Source organism: Carassius auratus, chromosome 32, assembly GCF_003368295.1.
Source record: "Carassius auratus strain Wakin chromosome 32, ASM336829v1, whole genome shotgun sequence".
Taxonomy (NCBI): Eukaryota; Metazoa; Chordata; class Actinopteri; order Cypriniformes; family Cyprinidae; genus Carassius; species Carassius auratus.
Window position 1 is genome coordinate 27064228 of NC_039274.1, and position 18214 is coordinate 27082441.

The window sequence follows — 18214 nt, forward strand, 5'->3', positions numbered from 1 at the left end:
TTTGTTTGTGTACTTTTGTGGCTTTTAAGGGGTTATGATTTCGTAAGTAAGTATCTTGCAATAAAAGCAATTTGGTGTTGCTGAGGGCCATCTAGCTTGTAATCAATGTGGGAGAATATCCAGTGGAATGTGAACGTCTGCATTCATAAGGAGATTTCATGTCATTTTATTTGAAGCTTATGTGATTTAAAGCATGCGAAAGTGTTTGTGCATGGTCTGTTGCTCAAGTTACTCCTCTTAAACCTTACCAGGCTAATGCCATAACATTTAGTTTGAAGCGAAGTGCTACACTCAAATTTTTATGTTCTCATATGATAAATCGATCCTGCTTGGTTTCGGAAATGCAGTTTTGGTTTGTGTAAAATTTACAGCAAATGCGCATTTGCATTGCAAATTCCCACACTGACATTGAGCATTGCTTAAAGAACTGTTCGTATGAGATTTTTATTTTATTTTTTTGAAGAGAGGTCTCAAAAGAACAGGTGACCTCTGCGGAACGAACTCAATTAACAAGAAATTGCATTTACAAGCACACATAATGCGTACCCAGAATTTGTCATTACACAGTGCCTGGATGTTTTGGACGGTGTTCTGTTTTGTATTCTTTCTGTTTTAAGGTCATATGCTAATTTTATATATTGGTTAACTAAAGGGCCAAACTTTTTATGAATCAGGACTGTTAATGTTTTTTACTTTTATGTTTGGAGTAATTAAGAACTCATTTTACAAGAAAAACAATTTGCGCTTTTATTTGCATATCTCTCTTCCTTTTTTCTTTGTTTTGTTGAATAACTCAATATCTCTAGTGTTGTTGTTGTTTTAAAAATCAAAAAATTCTAAATGCCTTGCTGCTCTTTTATCACATTCCGAGTTTTTCCAGATGATTTTCATATCCACATGAATGGTAATGATACTTAATAAATAGTCATGAGCTTTCTTCTAAAATACTTCAGTGAACTTCATGAACTCATTGAGAATGCAGTATAATTCAGAAGCAAATGTACTGTATAAGTGCACCAGTTTTTAGAGAAATATCATCTTAATGGCCAAATGTGGGAACCGTTTTTAAAACACAGGTCAGTTTCTTAAATAAAACCCTTACTTAACACAGTATTCACACATTTCATTCAAATAAAAAAAAGTGTAATGTCCATTGGCAAGGTTAACCTTGGAACTGGCGTGGGTATGAATGACCACAACTATTGAAATGCACCATGAATTTGGTTAACCATTTATAAAATTACTCATGTTAGAGGAATTCTACAGCACTTTCAGTTTGGTGTTGTTATTCATTCTACATGTGAAATCAGTGAATGCAGTTGTTTTCCCCCACCTTAACTTTATCCTCTTCACTGGTTCTATTTAAGCCACTCCTCGTAATTATCTTGAAATCAAGGCCACTGGTTAAGCTGCTGAAGTTTGGCAAGTTTTTAATTTCATCTGTAGTTTTGCAAGCATACAAAACAAATTGAAATGAATGTACAGTCGTCTTGCATTGCCCCTTCTGAGATGGTCTGGATTTTTGCCAGCAATTAATAGGCAATTTTTGTTTACATTTAGCCGGGGAGGTTTTTTTTTTTTCAGTATTGACTCTTAATACGCTGTATGGTCCAGATTTTAGGCCAGTTGAGCAATTACTTAGGTGTTTCAATATTATTTAAGTATGAGCTAATTTTAATTTGCGTTGCATGTATTGTATAGATATCACATCAGCAATTTGATAACACTCGGTATCAGATGACCGTTAATGTTATGGACTCCTGAGTGTATTTCTTTCCTGAATGGGGTGCATATTCCTAGAAGTAGCTGATGATGTCTAGCCTAGTAATATCTCTCTCGATATATATAGATAGCAAGCTAGCTGCTTTTTCTAACTCCAGTTGGGGGAAATGATTCATGCAGCTTTGGCTTGCCAGTCCTCTGTTTTGGAGTTTTGAATTCCTTCTTGGAGATTTCTGTTTGCATCCAGAGCACTGATATTATGCTTGGAACAAATTGCTACCCGCTGTTTGTTTTCAAAGTCAAGGCTGGTTTTGAGGCTCGCTCTCCAGACATATTAATCTTTCTCTACAGCAGGAATGATCAACAGAAACTATCCATTAACAGCACAGTATGGAGTCATGCAACATGGACTGGCCACCTGCAGGACATTTATCTGCTTGTCTCTGCAAAATCCTCTGATAAAGCTAGTGTCTTTGTGATGACACCAGTGACGGCGACATTGCTTCTTTCTGGATTGCAAATCTTTGTCGCCGTATGGTGGATCTAGCTGTTTTCTGCTTATCAAATCAATCATCTTGCCTTATGCTCACACTGGCTCCGAGGGACTCAAAATGACCAAGATACAAATGCTCACCTTGTTATTTTTTTAGTGTCATGTACAGTGTACATCAAAAAAGTTTATTATTTAGTATTTAATAATGGTTTAAATTTTATAGACCGTGTCTTGAGACCCTTCTGGTCGATTTCATCACTAGTTTTATGTGATCTCCAAATGTGTTGAAGCACTCTTGGTGTCCCAACTCTGACACTGCCAAACCATTTTATAATTACTTGATGATAACAAGAATTTAACAGTTCTCAAATATCTCCTGTCGTGTTTGCAGGAATGAAACAACATGATATGAGCGTGGAGGGGTGGACCAACCTTTTCAGGTTTTTAGTTTGGTCCATGTGACTTTAAGGAAAATCTAATTGACTGCTTGAGTTGAATCTTGAATGAAGATGACCTTTCTCTCACTGTCTGGCCAAAAACTAAATATTAATTTAGGTAATTTAAAAGGATTGCAAACTATTTCAAATGTTCACCTCTGCAGTAGCTTCATCTGGGAGAAGATTTTTTTAAATTCAGTAAAATGTTTTCAGCTCCAGGGTAAGTTCGCCAGGGAACACTTGACCGCGGCGTCTCAGACGGTTTATAACTGGAGAACTGCAGAAGGCCAGATTCACTCATGTACACATCTTATTGAATCGTCGGGACCACGGCCAGCCGTCTTCTTTTGGATCCGCAGCTTTAGTCCATGACACCAAACCACACGGCATGCAATTATGGCCATGTGGAAATAGCCGAGCTATGTTTCGTCTGGGAGATTCTGCAACACAACACAACTCTTCTATAGCATTGTTTTCACTTCAACAAAATTGAACTGCACTGCAATGGGAAATCCACTGTTTTGCACTTTTTAAGGGAAGTGTTTTGTTTTGTTTGGATGTTTGTGAACCGTCGGAACCCCATTTCAGGCAAATACCCGGTGCGAGATGCTTAATGGAGCTGGGTGGTGAACTGTTTAGTATGCTGTCTAATAGATAACAGGAGAGCATTTATCTTGTGTAACCGTGACGGTAGTGCTTAAAGCAGCTCCACGGGCTCATGTTTATTTATTAGATCCCGTAACGTGATGTTAGTTGCTCATACAGGGATCATAATGGAGTCCATGCGACTTCAAAGAGCTCCCTGTGGCCTCTCATGCTGTCATCTCTCATCTCTAGTCAGCAGTGCGGCCCTTTTGACCTGTGACCTCAGAACTGTCGTCATGGTGAATGTCTGACCTTCCCGAGCAGTTACAAAAGTTGGGAGTGGAATTGGCCTCCAGGGAGGGAATGGAATGTTCTGTGTTCGAACTGAACGCAGGCACAGAACACTACAGGATCATACATGCACCTGGGACGACTCAAGGCTGTGCTTATTTTTTACTTCCCACAGATATTTTTATATTGCTGATATGGTAGAAATCGCTATGAACACCTAATGGAAAGGCTCAAATGAAGGGCTGAGCCATATATTGCTATTTATAGTCTGTTGTGATGATGAATGGTGCGGTTTGCGTTTAGTGTTTTGATTGTTTAGCTGCATCTTTGTTACACACCTGTTTACAAAGCTGCTTTAATCACTCAAACAGTACAAAATGGGCAGTACTACTGTGTGAAGGAGGGATCCTCAACAGAAAAATGACTTAATTGGGAAGTTATCGGGGATTGAGAGAAGCCACTTAACTGTCTGTCTGGAGAGGAAATGGTTGGATTACTTGATTGTGCAAATGAGGCGTTGCAGTTTTGAAAATCGCAGGCAATCATTTCCAAAGAAAACTGATGTCAATAAGGATAAAGAAAGTGAAGGAAATGAGGGATGTTTGTGAGTCTTCCACTGACTAAATACTTCCCCTAACTTTTCTGTGATGTCATCAGTTAGTTGTTACTTAACTAGTTTTTCTGCCACTGATGCTTCTGCTATTTATTTATTTATTTATTTTGTATATAAAATATACAAATAAAAATATTTCGGTTTCAAATAAAATGTTATTTTGAACCAACTAATTATTCATCATGGAAGTAGAAGAAATTTTTCTTGAGCAGCAAATCAGGATATTTTAAATGATTTCTGAATCATATAAAGTCACAAAAAATACAAATAGAGAAAACAATTATTGTAGACTGTAATGTTTAAAGGGACAGTAAGTAAGAATTACTCCCATCTAGTGGTGAAATTGTATTTTGCATTCAAACTAATTTTGCTCTCCAGCGCCTCGCTTTTTCAAATGCGTGTTGCATCTACGATAGGCGATATGTATCAAAAAGCTTTGACAGGATGTCTTCTAATAGCACTTCGTCGAGTTTTCCTTCAGGTGAACAGGTGTGTTATTTCAAACAAACTGCAACATGACAACTAACAAACGAATGTTACAGTATGAATTTCTGACTGTGGAAAACATGAAATATTGTAATTAGTAGTTATGTCTTCTTTATTCGTTATATTTTCTGAATTATATGCATTGTTAGATATAAAAAAATATATTATAATATAGATTGTAACACTGACTTACCTGTCGAGAAGAAAACTGGCCACTTCAGCGTCTCTTTTGAAATCTTTATCCAGCATTAGCTCTTTCCACCTAGAAAAAGCTTCCCCGACATTAACTCTTGTTTTCTGTAATCTACGGTCACGTTTCCTTTTACGTTCTATTTTTGACTGTTTTGGCGACGATGTTTTCTTCTCCTGTGGCGCAGCATATGTATGGTCCATAATAAGAATGCAATCCAGACTTTTAAACTTGCCGGTGCAGTTTCAAGCGCCTCTCACTGCTCTGCACCTGCGTTTCTGGCTCTGACCGAAAACGCGTTGGCTTAGTACTTTTTGTCCCTCTCTGCTATTATAGTTTTGCAAGATGGCGGAACTACATGGAAGCCTCTGTCGACCTACCCGTCCCATGTATATAAAGATAATAAATTCTTCATTTACAAGGATTAGTTTAAACATTGGCATAGGTATTTGTACACCATTGAGGGCATATTTATGAATAAAAATATTGAATTTAGATAAAATACCTAAAAAGTTACTTATTGTCCCTTTAATAATGTGTAATAATCACTCATATATATATATATATATATATACTTTTTTTTTTTTTTACGGTGTTCTTGATCCTGTAAATGCAGCCATGATGAAGGCTTTTTCAAAAACTTTTTTTTTTTTACTGTACTCAAACTTTTATGAAATATAGGCGTATCTTATGTCTCATAAAATGGATGACTTTGCCAGATGACCTTGAACTGGACACACTTTCCTATGATAGGCTTATCTTCAAGTAAATGTGAAGTTTTTTTTTTTTTTTTCACATTTTTAACGTTACGTTATATGACATACTTAAAGTTGAACTATTTCACTCAGATGTCATTTCAGTTATTTATTGAACATTTTGCATTGTCCAGTGACACGACTTAAATGTGGTAAATCACTGTTGCACAAGTCTCTCCGCCTCTCTAAATCCCTTTTTCCCCAAGTTTTTAAATGATCCAGTGGAACTCATTTACTTATTCGCCATGGAGAGAGCTTTTGACAGACCTCAAAATTGTTCTGACCCAATTTGCAGGTTTTTTTTTAAAGCTTTTTTCCCCCCTTAGTAATTTCTCATGAGAATTGACACTTCAATGTCAAGTCAGTTTTTCCTTCTCATGTTGGAATGTAATTGAACCATAATGATCTTCTCAAACTTTCTTCATCGTCTTGTCACAGTTTGGCAGTTGCATATAATAACCAATTTTGTTTTTATATGATTTGATGTTTTTCTTATTTGGTCCACCTCCAACCTCATAGACGGCTGTGGTGTATATGAAATGCTGACACATTAGTCTCAAGAGTAGTTCTGCTGAGGTTTTGAATGGCATTGCTGAAATCAAGAGCATTTCTTCCACTCTGAGTCGAGATGTGTTCATGGTTATAGTCCCGAGGTCAGAGGAAGTTTGATTTATGCTAAATGTTCATGTCAGTTGTCATGATGTGACTTTATCGGGTGCAGGTTGTTAAGATCATTGCTTCTAAATGTTCCCTGTATTGTTGTATATTATTTGTTAAAAAACTTTCTAAAGCATCCAAGCAGTGTGAGAACAAACGGGTCTTGATGGTGAGCCGACTGTATCTTGCTGTACCTGGTCTTGCGTGAGGCTATAAGAGGCACAGTGCTGGATTTATGGCAGCAGTTACAAGGAACAATTAGCTTCAGGCGTGCTCGATCGCAAGCTGCCAGCAGTTTATCGTTCAATAGATCATGGTTCCCAGCCAGGTGAAGTAGCAGCTGCTAGTTTTTCCATTGTAGCAAATCGCCAGGTTTGTGTTGTGGCAGCTCTCCTCTTCATTGTTTTCTAATAAAACTCTAAAACTCGTGACACTGAGTGAGCCGATGTAATTTTAAATCGATTTTAATAACACTATACCAGGCTCCATGGGAACTGCATGCTGGAACTTTGTGTGCCATCTGGAGTAGGTGCGTGTCGTCTTTCTCACTCCTCTTTTTTTTTTTTTTTTGAGTCGTATTGCGATGTGAACATAATTAAGTGCGTGAGAGAGACTTATTATTCAGCGAGTGGTCCTAACATCTGACGGTCTGGCCTTTTGAAGACTCTAGTCTGTTGTGGTTTAACGTCACGTACTCCAGTGGGTTTTTTCCCTTTGTCATTCTCCTCTCTGTGTGCTGAAAAACCAAGTGATGACTGACATGTCAAAACAAGGCCTACACAGTATTGAATAGGAGTGTTTGGGTATATTTTGTTCCTCTGTAAAAGGCTCTACTGTGTAGGGGAGTTCTGCTTTTTGTAATATTTAATGTTCCTAAAGATAGTTATGTGATGAATATGTGTGTGTGCATTACATTTACAGAAATCTCTTGGAAATTTTTTAATTCTTAAAAAATGGACATAAATCAAATACATAAGACAACATAATATAATACAGAAATCTGAATCTGTTGACATTGGACGTTTAATTGAACTCTTGATTCTGACAGATTTTAGATTTTAAAGTATTGTTGCTGCCATCTAACACTTTTTATACTGTACATTATGATTTTGTGACAGTTGAGTTCATTGAAGCACCAAAGTTGACACACGGATTTATAGCTTTTAGTATTTTATTTTATATATATATTTTTTATACATATAGAAAAATCTAAATTATTATTATTTTTTTTATATTGACCTTTCAGTGGCTGTCAACTGTAAAATGAAATTAATTAGACCATTACCTTATCAAGAATCTGTAAGAATTTTAATAACCACTCATGTTCTGACACTTTAAATCTATGAAAATTACCTTCCTGCTTTTATGTATCAAGAAAATGAAGTAGTCAATGTCACTATCATTTTACACAAGTTCTGTTTTATATGGCAAAAGAACATTGAACTAATCTTTACTGTAATTTGCCATGTTTAGTATGGCACATGAAAGGGTTACTTGTACAGTATTTTTCAGTAAGGGTGATGTTTGCAGAAATTCTGACCATAATATAATTAAAATAATATGGGAAGATTAAACCGTGACTGACAAAATAAGAAAAAACGATTTAAAATTTGGGAAACTGGGTTCATTATATTGTCCCATGCCAGTGATTTCATATGGATCATTTATAGGTACCCAGCCATCCCAAAGCACAAGTTATCATGCTTCAACCGCAGCTTTGCCTTTTTTTCCCTCCCTTTCATGTTTCTTCAGTAGAACTGCATTGCTTTAATATTCTCCAGCCGTGCTGAATCCTCTGTCCTGCATCTGGTTTGGATGTGGGAATGCAAGTTTTAGATGTCACCATGGCATTCTTAATCAATGACATCCATAAAGAAATCCCCTGACATTTATTGGCATATACCAAGTCTAGTCTTTTGTAGGGAATAGATTGATTCCAAGATCTTTCAGTTGACTCTCAGCTCAGAGGATACAGTAATGTGTTTTTACAAGGTGAAATCAGTGTCTTTTTTTCATGTCTTTCCAATGCTGCCACAGCAATAATCATAGAAATTAGGAGTAAGCCCCGTTCCAAACTCCAGTGATCAGTTTACATAGAAGACCTCCCAAGGAAATGGTGTGACTGATTTGAGATCTCAAATACACCTTCACAGGGCACTTCAAATGAAGGAAAACCATGTCAGTCATCATGTTGTAGCAATGTAGGCATTCATGGAACTTGTCACAGTGCATTCTGGGATTGCCTTCTCTGGGATTTTGGACATAATTGTATCTAATTTTCAAACACTACAATTTGGTTTCTCAGAAGGTAGCATTTAACAGACTTTATGATGAGCGCGGCACACCTATGATGCCTTTAGAATACGGTCTAGGACAGGGGTGTTCAGACCTGTTTCTGGAGGGCCACTGTCAACTAACTCGGTTTTGGAATAGACCTGTAGACCTTTTTTCAATGTGTGGAATCAGATTTTTGTTTTTTTAGACTGAAAATAGTACTACAGCAAAGAGAGCCATTCAATTGATCAAAAAGTGACAGTAAAGGCATTTGTAATGTTACAAAAGTTTTCCATTTCAAACAAATGCTTTATTTTAATGTTCATCAAAGAGTCCTTAAAATAAACGATGGTTTCCACAAAACTATTAAGCAGCACAACAGTTTTCAAGATTCTTAATAAGAAATGTTGCTTGATATTTAAAGGATCATGTGACACTCAAAACTAGAGTAATGCCTGCTGAAAATTCAGCACTGGAATAAAGAAATAAATTAAATGTATATAAAAAATGAAACTTTAATTTTAATAATATTTTGCAATATTGGTGTTTTTACTGTATTTTTGATTACATAATTTAATTAAAGAGATAGATAAGAGAAATAAAGAGACTTCTTTCAAAAACATTTAAAAGTCTTATACTGACCCCAAACTTTTGACTGGTGTAACATTTATTAAAAATGTCTAAGCTGCACCAGTATTTTGGTGCTTTTTTCCCCTCAATGAGTATTAAAGTGTTACTTTAGTGGTTTATTACTTCTTACGGTTATGTAATTGTTTTCACTTTAACTGTAATTGAATGTCTTCAGTCAATTATAGCTTAAGTAAAGTCTCTAAACAGACTGCGGTTTTATTTCAGGCTACTCTTTCACATCTTTTGATGTTATTTGGACATAGACGTCTGAGATTAAATTATGTTTCCCCCTTTGAACACTTGAGCAATCATTTTCTCCCAACTTCCTGTAATTGTGCCAGAGTCCAGTAGGGAAAACCAATTCTCCATTTCTCTGCAAATTAATTCACCTTTGACCCAGCTCTTCACAAAATCCCATTCCAGATGTATGACTGAAGTCACTGGGGTAACACCATCCTCTTTTTAAAAAAATAGTAATAAAAAAAATAAAAGAATATCACGCCGCTTTTGTTTTGCACGAGTGCAGTTGCTTTAGATATTCTTTTAATCACCATTTGACAGTCAAAAGACAAAAAACACAATTTGTATTACAGGGCAAGTGAAGCTGGTTCAAATGAGAAGATGTGTTGAATGTATGACTTTGCTTGCGTAACCTGGTCCTGCTTCTCACTTTTGATTTAATGTTCGGAGCTTATGTTGAAATCTCTTTTGAAAGTCCATACTTCATGCATTCTTTCAGCCTCCATCGACGCAAATGAGAACCATGTGTGCATTTCCTTAAATATGCAGCAGACTGCAATTTAAAACAAGCCTCTAAAACCTCAGATAATGTTTTTGTGTTTTAGTAGGCTTGGATGAACTCATTGAGCGCTGTCTGAAAGATGGTTTTGGTGCAGAGATGCACCATCGGTTCTCAGGAACTTGCAAAGAGAAAGTGTTTGTATGTTTCACAGCTCTTTCAGAAAGACTTCTCATAACCTCTCTTCTCGGCCGGAGCTGGGTGGTGCTGCTTTGGTGACCGTTTTTTCCCCGACAGCGTTTAAGCTGTGGAGGTCAGCGATGGCCCGTACTGCAGCTTGTTGACTTGCTGACGCACGGCGCTGGTTAATGGTGCGGCCCACGATCCATCTGCACCAGCTTCTCTGAAAATAAAGATTAACTTTCCACTGCTCCCGCTCGCTCCATTTGTGTTTTTCCATCGACCGTAGTAACTTTCGGAAAAGGTGCTTATCTAGAGCTTTGAAAAACAGTTCAGTTACTGACTTTACCCCACTCCGTTCACGCTCATGGTCTGATGTATAGCATCCCAGTACCCCTGCAGTTTCCCTGCATGGGCCTTTTTAACAGCTCTCCCCTAAAAGTCTCGCTAACAGCAAGGAAGCATCATGTGAGGCTCCTTTAACAACCCTAAAATGGAGCTTGAGTTCATAGATGGCAAGCAATTTTAATGCCCTAGAGGTTACTGCACGATATGCAATTTACTTTTAAGACACTATCCTGGAAATGGTTTGTTCTGTGCTGTGGCATGAAATGGAAAGGTCTGGGCATAAATTAATTGTTATGAATGGCAATATATTACCGCTTCCATTACAACAAACTTATTAGGTGCTATATTGATAGTGTTTTCTCATACTAAAAATAAGCAAAATTTGAAGTTATTCACCATGTCGATGTTGGCCAGATTAAGGAGAAGTGTGGCATTACATGATGTCTAGTGATTGGACTCATGATTTTCAATTGGACCCATGATAGCCAACAATAAAACGGGCAAAATTGTCTGCTTTACACTATTGCACAAGTAAAACATAATTTTGGGAGCACTTTCCAAGTGATTTTCATTGGCTTAAAATTGTGGGCGTCTCGCAAGGAAAAAAAGAAAAGCGGTCTTGTTTGCCTAATGGGATTTTAATTAAGTCATTATTGCATTTTTAACACTTCATAAAGGGGAGCTTCAGTAGGATGGAAATGGGAAGTCAGGATGGGAAGTGTAAAGTTTATTTTTTTCTTTATTAAGGAGCAATTAATGCCATTTTTCTCATAATTTGATATGGTTATTGAAATGCTTTCTTTATATTGCAGGTGATGCATGCAAATCTGTGATGATTTGCTTTTCTTCAAACACAAATATGTGCTTTGCTGTTCAGTGGGAGCTTTTCAGAGACCACAAATGAAACTTGCTACTTCCTGTTATGGGCGTAGTCCTGTATCTGGAGATTTCAATGTGTAAAAAACACAAAGATGAATTTTAAATAAAATCTCTAATAATATAAGTAAATGTAATAAGAGGCTGCCAGCAACATAAATCACAAAACCATGGTTTTAGAAAGCTTCGAGTATTGTGCACATGCTGGAGGAGCTATTTTTATCACACTTGGTAATTGTTTTTTTTTTTGCGTTTGTTGATTGACAGCTCCAGTCGCCTTTCGCTTTCACTGTATTGAAAGAGTATATATACTCTCAGCAAAATCCCACTCGGTCTCTTAAAAAAAAAAGAAAAGAAAAAGTGTCAAGTTATTGCTTTCGGTCTTATGAGTTTGAAACCTACATGAGGGTGAGCAAATCATCACACATCTTTCATTTCTGGGTGAATTATTCCTTTAAGATCCCGAGCCTTTTCAGGTACTTGTCCTTCACACATGTGAAAGTATTTTTCACTGTAGGAAATCACCATGGGAATACAATGCAACATCATTGAATGAATTCAGTGAGTACGGCTCATCTTGAATATTATGCCACGGTTGGCATGAAAAGCAGTTGCTAAAGCTTGGAAAATGTGATGTCCGCTCACTTGACAGTGCAACATGGATATTACTTCTCTGGAAAGGTTATTGCTCTGCCTGTTTTTGTCAGATTCATTGCCTACCATGGGCTGTTTCTATATTAACCATAGGTAGCCAGGTATGAATATTTCTTTTTCGCTCCTCATCTTCAGTCAATGCCCTCTCTATCTTTTTTTCCCTGAAGGACATTTTTTCCCAAATCTCTCTTTAATAATGCATGAGCTGAAGTAGACCTGTTATGTTTGGAGAGCTCGAGTTTGTTTTTCAGGCATAATTGATTAACCAGCTACTAATGTGAAAACCTGCATGCATTGGTTTCCAAAAGTCTAAATGTTTTGCTTTCTGTGGAGCCATATCCATTGATTGGGTTTAATTAAGTGTGATGGGTCCTGCAGATAATTTCCCCAAAATATTCCTCCTTTTGCTTCACCAACTTAAAAATTATAGTAGAACCTTAAGTCCTTCTAAATTGCACAGTAGCCTTCAAATCAGTTTCCAAAAAGTTGGTTTTTCTAGCCTTTTTTTTTTTTTTTTCGCCAATGCACTCCGTAAACTCGGGCAAGAAGCAACTCACATCTTCCCCTAAATGCTTCTTTCATAGGTTTAGACATTATCATTTTTTTCTTTTGGCAGCTGTGAGTTTTCTTCTTGGTCCATCTCTAGGGAAGGTACAGTGTAGCTGGAACCTTGTCTTTTGGCCGTCTTCATAAATCTGAATAAAACTTGCAAATGACCTCAGCAGAAAGAAAAATGATGATAATCTTTTGACGATGTGCGGAGATGCTCTTCACTGGATTCATGGCTCAACCCCTGCTTGCTGCACCTGGAGTATAGAAGCACGTCCTTGATGTACCATGTTCACGTACACCTGGACCGGGATCTGCTGGGACTATTGGACTATTTGTGTGGTCTAATTTCCTCTAAATGCTGTTTGGAGGGTTGGTGGACTCGGAGCACAGACTGCAGTGCTGATTGATGACTGTGGTGATTCATCAATCCCCGGCTGAGAATAGACAGAGCAGGGATGAGACTCAAAAGAAGTTAGAGAAAGCGGAAAAGAGAACATTATGAGTGATGATAAGAAATGAAGACCTACTGGTATGAAGGAATAGGGGGAATGGCAGCTATAGATAGAAATGTTTCCATATAAACGAAGCAGCACAACTGTTTTCAAGATTGATAATAGGAAGAAATTATTCTTCTGTAACAGATTGCTCTATATATATATATATATATATATATATATATATATATATATATATATATATATATATATATATATATATATATATATATATATATATATATATATATATATAAATAATATAATAAAAAATGAACTTTTGTAAAATTGTATTGGCACAACCTTCATTAAATGCTTTGGTTGACCATTGCTGTTTTCCACAATGTTGAATTTTTTTTGGCCTTGTGGTATCAAAGGAAACTGTTAGTTAACTTATCCGTTGTTTTCCAGTGTGGTTTCATGCTGCTGCACTTTTTCTAACCAAAAGCTGTAAATGTGGTGCAACTTTTTTTTGTTGTTGATGTTACTGTCACCAGTGTCATCGAGTTTCTTTGAAACTTCTCGCTTAAGTCGTCTTCTCCGTATTCATGCTCTCACACTTGCCCTTGTCCTTGTTTAGTTTCGAAGTGGTTGCTGGCGTATCTTAAGGTCAGACTCATTACAAGATAAATTATGCCATTAAACTGTGTTTTCACAGCGCTCCCTTTCATTGTTGATTCTCAAAGAAAAAATGTAGGAGCAAAATGCTTTAACAATTTCATTTGTGTTTGATTTGACTGCTTTACATTAAAAAAGAGGTGATTTGGAAGTGAGTATAGATAAGCTTTTTCATGAGTGGTGCTTGATTTGTATGTATGTAATTGTTTTTATAATGTCATTTATATAATAAGAGTCGCTGCATATACCATTTACAGCTAGAATATATTAGTGTGATATTTTTCAGTATTTCTACAGGTCTTAAAAAGTCTTATCTACAAATTAAGGCTTAAGGTCCTAAATTCATAAAGTTATTAAATGTTGCATGCACTGCAAAAAGTATTATCCTCCTCCAATATTTGTGTCTTGTTTTGCAGTGCAAATATATAAACATTCTTAAATCAAGCTGCATTTATTTATTATGGTTTCTTATTAATTAAGACACTACTCTTAAGACTTCTTATCTTTTGCCAATTTGCTTCTGAACTAAATGTATATTAATTTAAGAATCTATAGACATTTGCACTGGAAAACAAGATTAGGAACTAGGATACTTGGGAACATCACTTTTTTTTGCTTTGTGATCAAAAGACTATTTTTATTAAACTAGTTAAATAGTAATAGAGAATGTTTAGAAGCTAATTGTCTCTTCCCTAGACATTTACTTTTAGAGAAGATTGCGTTGCCTTCAATTTGGTACTTAAACTTTCTTGACTTGGTCTATAAAGGTCTTAAAGTCTTCTTCCGTTGTCCTTCATAAAACCTGTAGAAACCCTGTTTTTGTATTAGGCCTAGTATTTCTTCTTTTATTCTCATCCTTTGTCAATGCTGTCAGTATAGATTTTGGAAGCTGACAGAAAAATATCCGGATAGCGGCTGGTGAATTGGTCTGGATGATTGTATTAAATCTTTATGGATAAATTGGACTGATGCATGACCGTGATGCACATCCATAGAGACTGATTTCAGTTTTAGAGACTTAATTGCTCCATTTGCTCCGTTAGTCAGATGGATTGTTCCCCTGATTTGTGTAATTGCTCTTGAAGTGATCACTTATTTAGTCTGCCCATTACTCGCACATTTCCCACAGTAAACATCTGTGTTTCCTAGCTTATCTACAGCTTGCTGTTTCCATTGTATTATCTAGTTAAAGTTTCAACTACTGAACGTGTGCTTGCCTCCATTAAAAATAAGATAGCAAGGGACGTTAATGGTAGTTTGAAGGTGATGCAAGGTGGAGGCTAATTTTAGATAATGGCTCTAATTTGTGTGGGAAACTGCTGGTCAGTGCCGTGTCATCTGGTCTAAACAATGGGTCAGACACTGAGCTCCGATTGCAATGTTGAGTAATGCTCTTTACATGCCATTATTATGTTGTTATTGCATGTTATTACCACAGCATCTTGGCTAATGCTCATGTAAATATCTTAAATGCAATATTTACAACAACCTTTTAATAACAGGTCATAGTCTTTGATCATAGTTGCTAGATCTCAAGCTTGGATAGACTGTTTCTCCAATAGCAGTCAATGGAAAAAAAAAAAATATATAATATAATATATATATTTCCTTATTTTATTTCAATTTTATTTTAACTTTCGTATTTAATTTTCAGTTGTTTAATCATGTTCTGTTTTTATTGTTTTCATTTTCCTATTATTTCTTTAACATCTTATTTTATTTTATCTTTAATTTATCTTGTTTTATTTTTTATAAAAAAATGACAATTCATCATGAATTAAATTAATATAATCAAATTATATATATATATATATATATATATATATATATATATATATATATATATTAAAAATAAAAATGAAATCCTAATGGTTATTAATGGTTATAAAAGTAATAATTAGCTGGGTTGCAATTATATTTTTTTTGTTAATTTTGAAAATTAAATCAATTTCACACAAACTGAATTTTTAGAGCTTTAATTTTTCTTAGTCACCTTTTGTAATCTGCTTGACGTGCTCAAAACTGCTGATTTTCATGTTAGAATAATTTAGTTAATTTGTCTTTTAGTGCTCACTATGAAATGTGCCTTTTAATGAATTAAAAGCAATGGGACGCCAATCTGTAGCCCATTTGTGTTCAGTCTCTTAATAAGGCAAATCATGCAGGGTTGCATGCACAACTAACTGTTATGTTTTTGGTAATTAAAGTTAAGTACAAATATTTCTTCTGGTGTATTCTGCTCTGAAGAGTAGAGTTGGAATGCTTCCAGACATAAGAAACAGATTTTCCAAAGGCATGCCAATGGTTTAACCAGCACTGATATAATTTTCAGATGTGGTTAAGTTTTAGTGTAGATATACGTTTTTTCTTCTTCTCCATATGCCTTTCCTCTCGCATGTTTCCAGGCAGTTGAGATGGTTGTCTGATGGTGGTTTGATATAACACGGCCTGCATGTCTCCATCTGTGCTCCCTTGTGACCTGGAGCTGCTGGATTCAGGCCCGTCTGAGATTGATGCTCATCTTTTTAGGCCCCTTATCTAACACAATACACCCATACCCATTCCTAGTCTATTTCCCTTTGACTAACAAAGCTCTCAGAGCTCTGAATGTGTTTGTTACCCATCCCTCTTTTGCTTTCTCTCCTTTCGATCGCTTCTTGTGTTATTTTCTGTCATCATTGTTCACTCGTTAACTACCGAATGTGCCGGTATCTCGCTAGCCATTCAATAAATGTATCATCTCTTCTTCAGTCTGCCATCTCTTTGGCTCTTTGCTTTTTTTTTAAGGTTTGTATTTTTAACCTTCTGTGTTTGAAGCTTTGAGTGTTTTGTATTTACAGGGTCACCAGTTGTCAAATCTGTTTGACAAGGGCTTATTGCCTCCTTGGCTTTGTTTGGGTGAAGATGTTTGCATCAACATGCTGTAATCCGGCCTGTATACTGAGGATGTCATGTAGAGATGTTGTCCTCGATCTTTCCTGACAGGGGTTTCTGTTACATGTTACCACCCTTCGAATAAAGAATGGCTTTATTATGGCTGTTACAGTGAGCCTTGTGAAAGATGTTTTGTACCTTTGAATTTAAAGCTTAACTATGTAGTTCAGCTTTGGGTTGGTCTGTATTTATTTTACTGCTGGTTAATTAACCGAAGGCTTCTTTAAACCTGCTGGTTAATTCAATTTTTCAGGTCTTGTGAATGAGCATGTGTCTGGTGTGACCAGCTGTTGTGATGTCTGGTAGGTCTTTGCCTTTCTATAGCGTGACTGCGTGAACTCTGGCTCACTCCAGACATTGTAGCTTTCATCAAATGAAGAGAGAAATCTGTGCTTCTGGTCCCCTGGATGATCTTGTGTGATTGTGCAGTTGGCTGACAGTAGATCGACTCATTCAGTATTACGTGTACTTGAGGCTATTGTACATGCACAGCTGTCTGTGTTTCTCTTTCTGTCAATATTTTTTCCATCTGTATCATTAAGGTCATGCCTGGGTCAACAGCTGGGCTCTGTAACAATGATCTCATGAGTCTCATTTGCTTTCATTTAAATTTTGCGTTACAGCATAAGCTAGCAAATTTGTGAGCATACAAAGAAATGAATTCATAGTTAATAATTTTTTTTTTTTTTAAGGACTTTTTTTTTTTATGAGTAGGTGCATGTTTGTGTAATATGTGCACACACAAACACACACACACACACACACACACACAGTGAAAGTTGAAAGGTTTTACTTACTAACTAAATGTTGCCTTATCTTTTTCCCATAGGTATTTGGAGATTATTATCACTTCAGGCACCGCAGGGTTGTGAAGAGGTCTTTATCAGAGCACAGAGGAACGCACATTCAACTGCACACAGAACCTCAGGTATGTGTGAAATGTAGAATCCAGATCTGCCTCAGAACAGCCCTTTCAGGTATAGTGCTGCACGATTAATCTAATGCGATTTATCATGCGCATCTTGTCAGTAAAGCCGGTTCTGTTATCAGTAATAAATCTCCATCAACCTGCTTTCAGATGGAGCAGCATTTACTACACAGAGCCGTAGTTCACTGACAAGTTACGCAAAAATATTGCGGAAGATAGAATCGTACGATTATTAAACCGAAGAAATCATTCGCAGTGATGACAGCTGTTTGTGTAGAGCTTCCCGGTGAACTACGGATCTGTGTAGAAAATGGCGTTCCATCTGAAAGCACATGAAAAAAAAAAACACATTTAATAACGTTTTTACCGTGAACCAACGTAACAACAGCTGAGTGTTGGCATCTTATTCTTAAACCAAATAAAGCACAAAATGTTTCATAGTATTCTAAGTGGTGATAACTTCTGTCGATTAGCAATGCATTATTATATAGTTTATTATAATTTAAATTATAATAAGACAAACAACGAAAAGACACATTGTCGTAGCCGTGTGTTTATTAGTCATGACAAATCAATAAAAGCGGTTAAATCTTCTGTTTATTCAGCTGCAGCGATAGGAATTTCCTGGGTTTCTTCTTTGGGGCATATTTGGATTTTTAGCATGAGAGCGCCCTCTGGCCTTCGGATGGAGATTTACTGCTGATCACAGAACCGTGCTTCATTGAAAGATACACATGACGATCACGCTTTTGTCTAAT

The 18214-nt window shown here is 36.4% G+C and overlaps 1 protein-coding gene across 2 annotated transcripts in view; it reads left to right on the forward strand.

Moving 5' to 3' along the window:
- The window catches only part of LOC113051979 (furin-1-like), a 79246-nt gene that overhangs the window by 15016 nt on the left and 46016 nt on the right, over nucleotides 1-18214 (forward strand). For both annotated transcript variants that reach the window (XM_026216187.1, XM_026216188.1), the window contains exon 3: nucleotides 17358-17456. In XM_026216187.1, the coding sequence (XP_026071972.1) occupies nucleotides 17358-17456 (99 nt within the window). The remainder of the gene's footprint in view (nucleotides 1-17357; nucleotides 17457-18214) is intronic.